The sequence below is a fragment of the Hippoglossus stenolepis genome, chromosome 13, assembly GCF_022539355.2.
Source record: "Hippoglossus stenolepis isolate QCI-W04-F060 chromosome 13, HSTE1.2, whole genome shotgun sequence".
Lineage (NCBI taxonomy): Eukaryota > Metazoa > Chordata > Actinopteri > Pleuronectiformes > Pleuronectidae > Hippoglossus > Hippoglossus stenolepis.
This window is the reverse complement of record NC_061495.1, coordinates 15,703,861-15,717,665: the sequence shown is the minus strand read 5'-3', so window position 1 is coordinate 15,717,665 and position 13,805 is coordinate 15,703,861. Positions and strand designations below refer to the sequence as shown.

General features: G+C 41.4%; 1 protein-coding gene across 5 annotated transcripts in view; it reads right to left on the bottom strand.

The window, feature by feature from the left end:
- Nucleotides 1–13,805, bottom strand: part of myo16 (myosin XVI) — a 100,923-nt gene that overhangs the window by 73,472 nt on the left and 13,646 nt on the right. For 3 of the 5 annotated variants that reach the window (XM_047342580.1, XM_047342582.1, XM_047342581.1), the window contains exon 2: nt 4,057–4,326. In XM_047342580.1, the coding sequence (XP_047198536.1) occupies nt 4,057–4,291 (235 nt within the window). In that variant the 5' untranslated portion in view covers nt 4,292–4,326. Of the gene's footprint in view, nt 1–4,056; nt 4,327–8,616; nt 9,499–13,805 lie in introns of those variants that run through there. The other 2 variants (XR_007034788.1, XM_035174480.2) reach the window with 1 other exon arrangement.

The following is a 13,805-nucleotide window of genomic DNA, read 5'->3' as shown; positions in this document are numbered from 1 at the left end:
TTTAAAATTGCAGAGAATCGACTGGTACTTTTACTAAGCTTTGCTGCACTGATCTGGATTCTGAATCAACACAAGTAATGCGGCGTGGCACACACGGCATTCTGATATTTTTTCAGCTACTGTATGATTCAATTTTATGAACTGTGTCTAAAACCGTGCTCCAAAACACCACTCGGGACTTAAAGCTATTACTGTTACCTCTGCTCGATTCACTCTCTCTGATTGGAGTCTGTGAGTCCCTGACTGTGTTGTGCCTGCGGGATGGATCTATGCACACTGATCAATAATGGAAGGTAGGTATTCAGACAACCCTTCATGCCTGCACATGCACATACACGCGTACAGTTATTGTACAACATGTAGTAATTACACTTTTCAGAATATCTCAAACTTTATAAACATAAACCAAACACTCACATGGTATAAACACAGGGGAAAAGCATATGCCCATTAATGTAGAGACCTCTACTATCAACATCAGAAATGTTTCTGGCTTGGTTTTGACATCCCCATTGAAAAGAATTGGAAGTGGTTATGGGTTATTCGAATGATATTTAACATACAGACTGAGGTAAATAAAAAAATCAGGGGAACAAATGGTGTTCTTGTTTATATAATTTCCTTGTTTGTTGATCTTGAAGTCTTGTTGTGAATGTAGAGAACTACATTTTCTTATTTGTAATCCTGTGGTTTAAGTTACAAAGACATACATTTTCCTATGTGTTAATAGGTTTTGATGATGGTTGTTACGAATTTTATTTTTTGTATAGATATGGTTGTGTATTAATGCATCTTCTGTTTTTGCGGTATTGTCTAAAAACTTGTAGGGACCCCAGGAAAAGTAGCCACTGTTATAATAGTTATAATATAGTGGCTAATTGAGCTCTAAATAAACTTTAACTTAATCTCAGAGAGCAGGATTCCTTCTCTGGTTAACATGAAGGTCTTTCACAGCCTCCTTCCAAAGCTTGCAAAGATATTGACTCTCCAGGGCCGGTTGTGTAGCTTAAAATCATCTTGAGAAAATCATCTCCATTGTAAATTCTAATCTTAAATTTCCCTACTTGCTGCTCACCTGTTTGCTCACCTCACCCAAGACTTAATCGTTTACAACTCATGTTTCTAACATTTTGTTTTACCAGGAATGATCATCTTAGTACAAACAGCTGACACCGAGAGGTCAGATGTAGTATCAATATTCTGTTGAAAATTGGTTGTAGGTTCCGCAGCTACAAGGACACCAGCTGCTGCCTTTCCATGCTGTCTGGCTTTGATGAAGTTCTGATATTGGTTTGGGAAAACAATTTCACCAAATGTCAAAACGCAAGCGAGCCAGATGTTTGCATATGACAGATAGTGATGAAGATGTGAGATGAGGTATGGTGTGCTCCTATCTACCTATAGGCAGTGTATTATAAAAAAAAATGTCACCTTCACCTTACAATATCTTCCTTTCTCCTTTTCAATTTCTTGTTATGTCCAGTTTTGTATTTATTCACTGTGGTCCCCCTTCTCCTCTTTTCTTCACCCTGATTCACTTTATCTCATTGTTTCTTCTTATTTCCTGTAGAGGACGACTGATAAGAAAAAAAATCCTTTGTGATTATGTGTGTGTGTGTGTTAGTGTGTGTGTGTTCCTTTTAAGCATAGACCCTACAGAGCGAAGACATTTTTGGAAAGTGAGGACATGTTGACCGGTCCTCACTTTGTGGTCCAGACTTGGTTTTAGGATTAGGGTTAGGTTTAGGTTTAGGGTAAGGGTTAGGGAGTAAGTATTGGCCAATTGATTATTTGGTTGGGCTTAAGTTGAGACGTGCACCGTTCGTATAAGATGGCGTGAATATTATGTTTTAACAGTTTAAGTCTGTATTTGCAATTAACCCTTGAAGGAGTTTATAAAATCAAGGTTAAACAATAATACTATGAATATATAAGATTTTTCTGGAAGTCAAATCTGATATAGATATGATGAAACCACTGGCATCATAAAAATGAAATCAAACATTGCATATTCTTAGAAATATTTCTGTTGCAGTCTGCTCTCTAGGCAAAACGACTCGGTTATTCTGGCAATGTCAATTCAACTTCCTTTTTCTTTTACTCTCATTCAACAGATTAACCCATATGCTCTGGGTGTATCATGTGCTTATACACATTCTCTCTTCTCTTAAAATGCTTCTGTAGTTAGGGGATCCAGAAATGTTCGTACATTACTCTGGGGAGGGTCCTACCCTGAGGCGAATCTTATCACTCAGTACAAAAGAAGTAAAGAGCGAACTCAAGCAGCAATGGTGAGAAAAACTGTTACCACTCAGTGCACCAACACCACTGAGGAATGCTCAAGAACCATCATCAAAAGGGATCAGAGTGGTTTGGACAGACCCCTAGGCCCCCACAAAGAGACATGCAGAAAGTAAGTCAGCAGAACAGGACAGGCCAACATGACATGAATAGACCATAAAGCTCTCAAGCAGTCCCTTGACTCAAGGAGTCCGTTAGAAGTGAATCTGCCCCTCACACAGGGGATTCTGTGCATGAGTCTATTTCTTTTGTTTAATCTAGAGCCAGTTCTTGCCTTGAACACCATCAAAAGGTCAGAAGGCTTCACAAAGCAAAGCAGTGGTCTGGTATCAGTGTAGGGGACATGGTGGAGAATGGGTGATAGGTAGACATTAGGCAGAGGGGTATCACATCTGATTCATTCCAAGCAAAGGAACCCTGGTTTTAGTCTGGCTGTTGGATTGGAGCACCAGCTGCTTCCACAGACCCCAGCTGAACCTCCTTGGCAGCCAGGGAGCAGAGATTAACACAGTGACCTGCAAAGACTGCTTGTATGACTGACACAGATGCGCCCGGACAGCTGGGTAAATGACTGACAAATGACTGGCATAGACCAAAAGAAAGACAGTGCGGCTGGAACGAATATCCGAGCCCTTTAGAGCAAAGTGTAAAGACCTCTTTTGGAATCATATGAGTTCATTGAATATCTGATCCCATAAAAACAGTCTGAAAATGTGTTTGTGTTTTTAGTGGCAACAAGGCTGCAGTCCTACTTAAACTAAAGGCCTGAGGCCAGATATAATTTACTGTTTGTCTAACACAAGCTCTCATGGTCCATTTGCCTGATAAATGTGCAAATGAGCACTGCACACAAATAGAAACAAACCCACGGAAACAAAGCAACATTTTCAGGCACAAATACAAACACAGAAGGGCATACAATGATATTTTAGATGTTCACTAAAGGCAGTTAAAATAACACAACTGCTGAAAATGAAATCAAAAGGAAAGTTCATCAAATTGTATTTTTGATTGCTCTGCAGCATGTATTTTGACTATTTATTTCTTCAGTCATCTGTATTTATAGAAAATAACAACCATTCATGTACACCCAGTATTGGCAGGCGATTTGATTGAAACAAATGTTTGAATGGTTGAAAAAATGCCCAGTATTCATTGTTCCTGAGCTAATATTTCAACATGCTAATGTTTGTGTTGATGCATTTTCTTTGTGCTTGAATTACAAATGTGAAAATGCCCATGACTCTATAAACAATACAACATTAATCTTTCAAACCAGCTGTTTTCTTTGCACAGCTACCAACAACCAAACAAGCAGCTATGTCATGTGTGCTCTTGTTACTTTCACATGTTTATCTTTGGAGAATACTTCAGATACCCTTATCAGTGCTACTGAACTATGTAGAAAACAAAAGTGAACAGGCTGAGTATGCTCTCAACAGCAGACATTATCATCGCTGCTGGGGTATTTTTATCTTTCAGATCTGTTTGTATCAGGATAAAAGCTCCAGTGTTCTCCTCAGTCAAGTGGACAGCTTCCAGCAGAACACATTGTGTTACCTGCAGTCAGCAGCACTGTTTAGGTCCAGCAAGTGCTCTCAGTGTGTGCATGTGCATTTGTGTGCATGTGACTAGCAAGCAAAGAAAATCTAAAAAAAAGTCCTCTTCATCAAATGTTTACTGTGTACACATCAACACACACTACTGCCTTTCACTCCACCACAGACACACTTGTAAATGCATTTGCATACACACCTTCTTTGTCGTCATGGCGAATGATGGCATCCTGCAGGACATCGGTGGGGCTGAAGCGGACATGGTAGTTCTTGCGGTGGGTGGACCATGATCGAACCTTGATTGCACCTGGCTGACGCTGAATGCTCTTTTCCCGCTCATAGTACGCCCTTATTTGGTCACAGCGCATCCTCCTGACCAGCCGCTGGCGCTGGCCAATGGGGAGAGACTCCAGTAGACACTGGTCTATCTCCATGTTCTGACGAAAGACATTACATAGCTGGAAACAACCTAGTGAGACAGAGAGACAGATCAAGATACAATTATGCAGCTGCATAAAATGAAATGCAAATGCAATATACAGTTTTCATGAATTGTTTGTTAGCATTCAAGACGTGGTGGCAGGTGCGGTGGTGGTGTAGAGTGCAGCTCAGGCTGCAATTTTCGAACCCGCCCGACTTAGCAAGTCAAACCCAAACCCAATAATTATTCTGTTTTCGTGTCTGAATCTGACCTGAGCCCAATGCTTTGCCTGATAACAGGCATGTGCAATGTTAAAATCACATCAATAGTGGAACCAACATGACCAAACCAGCTCAGGTCTGGAATCCACACTCTATTGTGGTGGAATGAGTGTGGAAGACAAACTAGTGAATCTGTAAACATAGTGTTTACTCTAATACAGTTTGATACTGGGCTAATAAACAAAGGTGCTGTCTCCTTCACCTCCTGACAGATCTGTGTTTAAACATCTCTGTTGTTGTTCTGTGTGCATACATGTATGCTGACATGTCAGTTTGCGGTCTGCCTAGTTGCGTTTGAGCAATCGCTTAGCACTGTTGCTGTAAAGGAAACGTTTTGTGTCTGTTTAGCCCTGAGGTGATTTGAAAGAAGCAGTTTTGTGTTGTTTGTCCTTTCCCAACAGAGTGTGGTGATTCTCCTGACTCTGCATAAACTGTCCCCCTCTCAGTGGAACTTTGCCAAACAAATCACATCACAAGACAGCTGCTGTCCATTGTCAAATCCATTGTTTATTTAGTAGGTGTGCTCAGAATTTGATTTTCACACATGCACTAAACTCCGGACATTTTCAGAGAAGCTGTATGTGAGAACACAGGCGTCCTTATCAGTTGCTGCAGATATTTTATTTTGTTGAACTTTTCCTGCCAGGCCCCTCGTAAAATGTCCAGAAAGTGTTAAAGTGAGCCCATGTGGGAATATAGCAGGTAAATGGCTTTAAAAGTTCATGAAAATGGCTTTAGATCACAGGCAGCAAACACTAAAAGAAAATATGACACAAGGTAGTTTAAAAGCAGACATACATGCACCAGCCGAGGAATTCAGTGTGCATGTTATGAGTTTGCAATCTGGCATTGTTGGCATCATGAATTTGACAAATCCAGGTCACCAATAGCCCAGAAGACAAGCTAAAGGATGTCTTATTTACAGAAATAACGTGGTTCTCTTTCTGACTCACCAACTCATCATGGCCCTGCTGTCTTAATACGTCACATACATTCTTTTGTCAAGCTCAAGTTTGCTGTTCTCGTTCTTTTGGGCTCACTTTGTTTTAATTCTCTCAGTTTCTCTTCCAGTTTATCTCTCCAATTGATCTGTTTGAATGTGGCTCTCTTTGTCTCTGTCTATGTATTTCATCTCTCTTTCTGCTGTTAGGGTGATTGCGCACACATCTAACTGTTCGTCAGATGGAAAGAATTGTTAGTTGAACACCTTTGAAGTACTTTATGTTATAACCATGGTTCCCCATCCCCCTCTTTGTATTTCGCTCCACTTTATCATCTCTCTTCATCTTTTTGTCTATTGTGACGTACATTAAGTGTTTGAACAGTGTTAACATCCAGAAGGGAAAAAATAGCTCAACAATAAAGCTTGTCTTCACAGTCCTCCAACAGATATGAATGGACTGTTGTACTTTGTGTCTACTTTACATAGTATGAGGGCTGAGGTGTGTTTGGACTAGATCTTTATCTACCAGAAATAAAGTCATCCAGGCAGGCTGCTGTGTTCTTTCTTTTTGATGTACTGTATATCTACACATTCATTAAAACACCTGCCCACTCCACCCTTCTTTTGTCACACAGACACACAAAAAACACACACCTCGGGCACAATACACCAATGCCATCTGCTCTGTTTAGATATGTAAAGAAGGTTCTTTTGTGTTCAGGTTCCAGATAGGGGGAGGGGGGGGGTTATTATACAGTTCATGCCAGGTGTCTGCTGTATTCATTCTTGGAACTTGGCCGCAGGTTGGGCAGATACACACATACGCACATACAGTACACATACGAAAACAAAAACCTACTCAGCCCACTGCCTTTTCCAATATCATGCCACTCCATCTCTCCACCGTCCAGTTTACTCACTTGCACCCCTGTTATTGCCTCCTTTTTTTATTTCTACTCTCACATATTTCTACCCTTCACCATCTCTTCTCCTCAGTATTTTATGATATGTGACTTGTAGTAGTTGTTGTGGCTTGTGGTCAGATTGTAGACATTTGCTGTAAAGTGGATATAAGCAATATAAGTTGCAAGTTTTGTGTGAGTGAAGCCATATTCACATTACAGCAGAGCAATAAGGGTCTTTCACTGTGTGTTCTGTTTTAGTTTGGAGGATCCTGCACTAAACTGCACTAAACTTCCCTAAGTAAGTAAATCACTATGCTTCAAGAGACTAGAATAGTGTTTGTGTAACAGTAGCTGCAAAATTCATCAAAACAGTGGCCAATTATTGTCCTACATCAAGTAACTGATTAATCAACGTAGTATTTCAGCTCTAAACAGATCCTATACTGATGGAAAGATTTACCTATCCAAAAAAATATTACAGAGAAAGTAGATTTTATTCTTGTCACCTCTCTATTTTTGGTTCCAAACAACTATCAGCAACAGTATAGGGAACTACAGTTGTCAGTTCAACCACACAAAACCTCAATGACTTAGCCTTCCTGGTTTGGCCACTTATATCCTTCACACTCTCTGTCACCCTCACACAACATCTATTAAGCATACATTCAAGGCTGCAGGCACATCAGCCCAGCACGTGCAGATGTCACATAAAATGGCATATTGGTGCAGACATCACTCATATACACGGCATGTCGTCAGTGGATGTACGGTGCCTTAGATAACAAAAATGATTTTGATCAAAAACAGATGAGTAAAATAAAATGTTGTTAATAAAGATATTTACATAAAGGGATACTTGTGTAAACAACAGGGTCAGGGTGCTAAAAGGGTTAAGTTACTTGCACAGCTAAAAATAATCTGTGAATGATTTGTCACAGCCTGCTGTCTTCTGTATCCGAAGACAGCACACATCATTCCTACTTCATTTGACAAAAGAAAATGTTTGCACCAAATTTACTTGGTGTGATTGAAAAAATTGATGACATTATGACAGTATGACATTCGGTCTGCTCTGAATAGCAACACAGACATGACACTGACATATGCTGCTGTGCGATGAACAGCACTGCACAGAGACGGAATGTGAATGAGGATGGGAAAGGACAGTATAGGACAGAGTCTGATGGGAAATGGGGCTGAATGGATCTGAGGCGAGGAGGAGGTAGTGGAGAGAGGGATAGAGAGACAGAATGATAGAGGGATAGAAAGAAGCAGCTTTCTTCTCCTGCCATCTCATCTCCGTTATATCAGTTATTGATTGCATGTGGAACATCCCATGCAGGCTCCAGCTAATAACATTGAAAGCAGAGCAGAAGCCGCTAAATTAGAAAACAGCACACATACATGCACAAACACACACACACACACACGGACTTCAATCTGTAGACGGCATGAATATGCAGGATGCATGTGACAGGTGGAGAGTTAGTGGAATAAAGGAGGTGTTTTATGACATCCTCCGTCACCTCAAACATACAGTTCACGAATTTATCTTCTTTTATTAATCCCTCTTTACTTTCATCCTTGACACAACCTCCACATCACTGTCCCTTATTCCTCCTCAACTCTGCATCACTCTTCACACGACTTGGCCATGTTTTTCACATGTCACTCATCCCATCCTCCCCTTCTTTCCATTTTCCAAACCTGCTCTCTCTTCCCTCCAGCACTCCTCTGAATCACCCTCAGTTTTCCTCCATCTGTCCTTCTCTCAGTCAAATGACTTTCTCTCTTTGTCAGTCTGTCAGTGTGTTAAAAAATTTGCCAGACGCTCATGGGAACTGCATCTCATGTGGCTCAATTTCATCTTTCTCTCCCTCTGCTGCTACCTGCCGCATTCACTGGTCAACTTCACACATCTGCAGCAGCTCTCTGCAGCAAGCTCGCACACCCACTTACTGCACGCACACGCACACACACATACAAAAATACACACACACACAAACATCCATTTGAAGTTGAAATTGTGCGGCTGTGTCGACAGCTGCGGACCAGAATTCTCATGCATGTAAACTCATACAGTTCATGACACCCTACATATATAGTAAGTGCTAATACCACAGGCACACACCCATAGCTGAAGCACACACAAGTATACTGGCAGACTCCCTTGCATGCACATATGAAGAGATGCTGACTGGCTACTTACAACATTTGATGAAATGGTAGTGAGACATTTTCTGAGTACGTCAGACAGTCCGCCAGTAAAGTAGAAAGCCTGGCAGGCAGGCAGGCGGAAACGTAGGTGGTGAGTCAGTTAAGTCAAGAAGGCAGGCAGACAGTAGGCAGCTACAGGTTCCCGCAAAACTAACTATTGCAGAGCCTGTAACCCGGCAGGATGCATTATTAATCTGGCTCCCTGCATGCTATCCAAACTCCGTCCCTCTGTCTGCATTATTCACCAGCATCAGCAGCAGCTCCAGTTGCAGCCCAAGTAGCATCTACATAAACCCAGACATACAAACGCAGCTGCCCCCCCTCCTCATACACACACACTCACGCACGCACACACACACACACACACACACACACACAGACATGCACTCCCTCGATCCAACCGTTAGTCAGTGGAGCTGCGGCTGGCTCTAGCACTCCTCGCCTACAGCCAGATAACCGCCGCACAACGTCTTCCCAGCCATGACCGACGCACGTGCTCCACTCGCGTCACTGACTGACAGTCGGCTCAACCCACCTACCGCTCAACACACCCCCAATGACGCAATGCTCTTCACCTCCTTACACACACCCCTCCTGATCTCCTCCTGCCACACATACACACACACACACAAGCAGTGACTCACGCAGATGCACACTTTTTTGGACTATCCTCTACCTTCTCAGCTAAAAGAATAAGAAAGGGGGTGGGGGGAGTAATTGTTCCTCCCTATACTGTAGATAAATCATTGAGACAGAGAGACGAGAGCAAGGGAGGTCACTGGAGAAAAAGGATGGGGATAGGAATGAAAAATGGAGGAAATGCATATACAGCAGGGGGAGCAAGAGAAAGAGAAATAAGCAAGAGATGGTAAGAGACAGAGGGGGGGGCGTTAAATTGGATAGAGGGGCAGCTAAAGAGAGAGAGATGCTGCTGCAGTGCGGCTTTTGGTGCGGTGACAGGTTAAGTGCTCATCATTGGGCTTGAACTGGCCACAAATTAACGACACATAAGTGTAGTTTACTAAAATGATAGGGCTCGAGACCAGTACATTAACACACACTCATCATGCGTTTATCATGCTCCGAGACTCACACACACACACACACACACACACACACACACACAGTGTGAAGTGACAGAATGTGCACTATTTGCTTGTAGTGCGAGTGTGTTTGTAGGGCAATCTCTATGACATTGTGCTTTAAGACTGATTTGCATATATGAATACCTAAGTTTTGCATTAAAAACAGGATTTGCACAAGGTGGCTGAGTGTGAGGATGAACAAAGGAGGAGAGAGGGAGAAAGAGATGTGAGAAACAAGGGCGACGGCAGGCACACACACAAGATATGGTCGAGCCTAAAACAACTTAACAGTGTGTGCACTGAATGAATAAGTAGAGTTGTGACACATATCTAGGATATCTGTGCCACAGCGGTGGAATATCTGCAGGTTGTATAGCATGCTGCATCTCCCTGGGAGATTTTGTGCTGTTACTTCTCATTACTGTCATACATGGGCATGTGTAGATGCGATAAAAGACCGTGAGAAGCAGGTAAGGTTCATTTTGTGTCGGCAGCGAAGGGAGAGGAGCAGCAGAGCGAGCTTGAAAGAGAAGGAGAGGAAGACAGAGACTGGGAGGTGGATGTGTGTGCGTGTGTCAGACTCGAAGCTCGAGTAATTTCTGTCATAGGAAATCAGGTCAGGGAAGCAACTTGCAGCATCTTCTGCAAAACGCTGCCGGGGCAACAACTCTAACGTCTACCTGAGTAAGATAATATGGCAGATTTGTGTGTGCATATGCATTCTTGTACGCCCCTGTCTGCAAAGATTCCACTACAGTGAATACTAAACAAGTCACATTGCTGAACACCAGACACTGCACACAGTCACACCTCGGCTGACCTCACCAGTCAGGCAGTCGTATTTTTGGTCATGGATAACACAGTGACTGTCCCATAACACTTTACCCGTGAAATATATAGATCTCAGAGTGGATCTGACACAAAAATTTGATGTTTTTCCATCCAAATGTCATGAAGCATTATCAGCTCATGCTAAATCTTTCAACCTGTGCCTGCAATGATGGACACGTACGAGCAGTATCAGGGAACAGTGACGTGCTGGAACATCGGGGACAAAGGTAACACAAGGTCTCACTGTGAGACATCCTGCTAGAAGGCAAATCAACTAATCTGCGGCACAACAGCGACAGGATTAAGGGTTGCTGTCATGTCCTAATTTCTACCACTTTATTGCCAAAATTAGGTCGCGCACAGGTACGCAAATAAAGTGAAGAAAATAGAGGGAAAGATAAATTATACCTCTCTGTTAAAACATGCATCAACATCAGTTTAACAATCCTCTTTAAGTACAGACAAAATCGTTGTGAATGTGCAAAAAAATAACCTCACTGTTTTCACTCTGTGTACGTCTGTACAGAATCAGAACCAATGTTATGAATGGTAGCTCATGCTGTAGCGCATGTTATATTTAGCTGTGTGGACACTGTGTCTCTCTGCTTTCTCGGAGCAGTGACTCAATCTCCCTGCAGCAGCTTTTATCCCACAGGAGATGACAAATCTCGCTTCATTGACACAGCTATCACACTGTCTTCAACACGTTCAGGTGTCGATCAATACTGTGACTGTGTTACTACCCTGATTTGTGCTTACAGTTCAATCACAAATTGTCACCACCACCCTAAGACCAGACCTGGTACTCTGGTACCCTGCCTGTCATCAGTCGGCCGTACACCTAGGGAGGATGCTGTTGATGAAGTGACATCTGAGCAAAACAACAAGGCTAGAGGTCAATAGTTTGCCCAGTGGAGGTCAACTTCAAAGGCTTTATTGCAACATCCGACATCAGGTTGCAAAAAGAGCTAGGAGCCCACGGACACGCTCTGCAATAGACTATAAAGAAACGTTAGGTACTGCAGAACACTGCAGCTAATGGTTATGGATCGGGAGGACAGACCTCAACTAGGCTCCAAAATGTTAGGGACAAAAAACAAGGGTTGATCAGCCTGTGGTGGGCTTGGCAGAGGGTGTCTCGTGATAAAAAGGCTGAAATACCAATGATAATGGGCACAAATGATGGTTGCTAACATCTGCTGGTGATTCCTAACATCTACTGGCAGTTGGCAACTCATCATCAAGACCTTTGAACATACAATGGATATTCACTGTCTTGTCCTTTGTTTTTAAATCAATGTCTATCACCTCACTGGGTCTGCATGTCCATGCTTGCATGCAATATGTTTGAATGACACTAATGATGCATGTGTTTGATGCAGGAAATGTTGCCAGTTATACAGGAAAGCCAAAGGCACTCTGTAAGTGTTGGGGTGATGCATTATACATGAAAAGAGATCTCTTTGGATACATTTTTCATCAGGTATGATTTACATGAATACATATTTATTTATAAATTAAAATTTTGAATATTTTCATGCGTTATTGATTGCTTATAGCGTGCCGTGTGTTATGTACCTTGTCCACAAGCTGGACATGTGCACCCGTATCCACATACAACAAAACACTTCCTGACACAAGCCCAAATGGACCATTTCAAGTGTGACTACAAACTATCTCTCACACACACACACACACACACACACACACACACACACACACACACACACACACACACATATATATAAACAGCTGGTTAATCCAGTCACTTACTATGCACTAAATCAAGTTAACTCCCCGGCTTCTTTCTGTCTTTATCAGCTCTTACATTAATCTCATGAATATCGCTTCCCTCTTCCATACCTGTGTTATTTGTCACAATAATACAATTGTCCTTGACCACCAAACAGTACTTTGTACTATTGTATATTGCTGTTACACACAAGGTTCACCATTAAATATGCAGTGAATTTCATAATTTACTGTGTGTTTTGTTTGAAATCTGCTGCAATACAATTGTTGTGGTTTTTCAAGCTGAGGTGACAGCTTGTGTTGTCGTCACTACATTACGTTTTATTGCTGACAAAACACTCTAAAATGGTCCCCCGTTTATTTTCAAGTGTTTCTTTATGTGACACTTTCTGTCTTTATTAGGTGTTAACTGACTGAAAATGGAACAGTGAGACACACTCTTAGGCAATACACCGAATCATTACACCTCCATAACATACGGTACCAAACTGAAAATTGTGAGTCATTTCAGACTCAGTTAATCTGACAACTGACTCAAGTATTTTCAGACCTAAACACTATGATTATTATTATGACCGTGCGCACACAGTGCACACAAAGGTGTTGTCTGCTGTTGTTTTAACAAAATGTTTTCGCCACATTGATTTAGGGGATTAGTTTAATCATAAGTTAGACTATGTAATATCTAGATTTTACAACAACAAAGGTGCTGACAGACGGTCTACATAATGCTGTTACACCCTGGTGGATATTTGTTAAATACTCCGGGCTAGAGACATAAAAATGTGCAAGAACAAAATGTAAGAATAAAATATTTATGACCAACTACTGAAGTTGTAGTCGACGAAACTGAACAAATATCCTTTGGCAATGCAAAAATACAAGGATATGATTCTGCAGCAGCTGCTGTCACACCTGGTTTGCACATATCCTTTGATACTTTAGTGTTGCTTCCCTTGCTGGTCTTAGACATAGTTTACAAGTCCAAGTGTGTATTTAAGTGTTTTTATATATATCTTTGCTGTATATTAAACAACTGAATGTTTAGTTCTTGATATGATTTTTCCTTTACTTACGATTGTTGTACTGATGGACTTGCACTTTCTGTGATGGAAAGTGAGATATAATATCAAAGTATATCACATAAAGTATAAATACAATAAATTTTATTCATAAATGAATAAAAAGCAAAACAGCCTCTGTACTAATATTTTCTGAAAGCTATTTAGTTGAGCCAGAACTGCAAACTTAATTGACAAACAGCTGTGCAGGAACAAGACATCAAAACAACACTATCCAAAAACAATATATTTAAGTGTAAAAAACTGAAGCAAAAGATTAGAGTTGCAAAAGAAATTACACTTTTCTAGATCACAGTCTTTATATTTTCGGTGCACAGACTGAAAACAGCACAAATGAAATTGCACTGCTGTACGTTTTTTTGGATGAAATTGCTTAATAATTGACGAATTCCTTCAAAAGATCATTACAGATACAGTTTCCAGACCTCTCT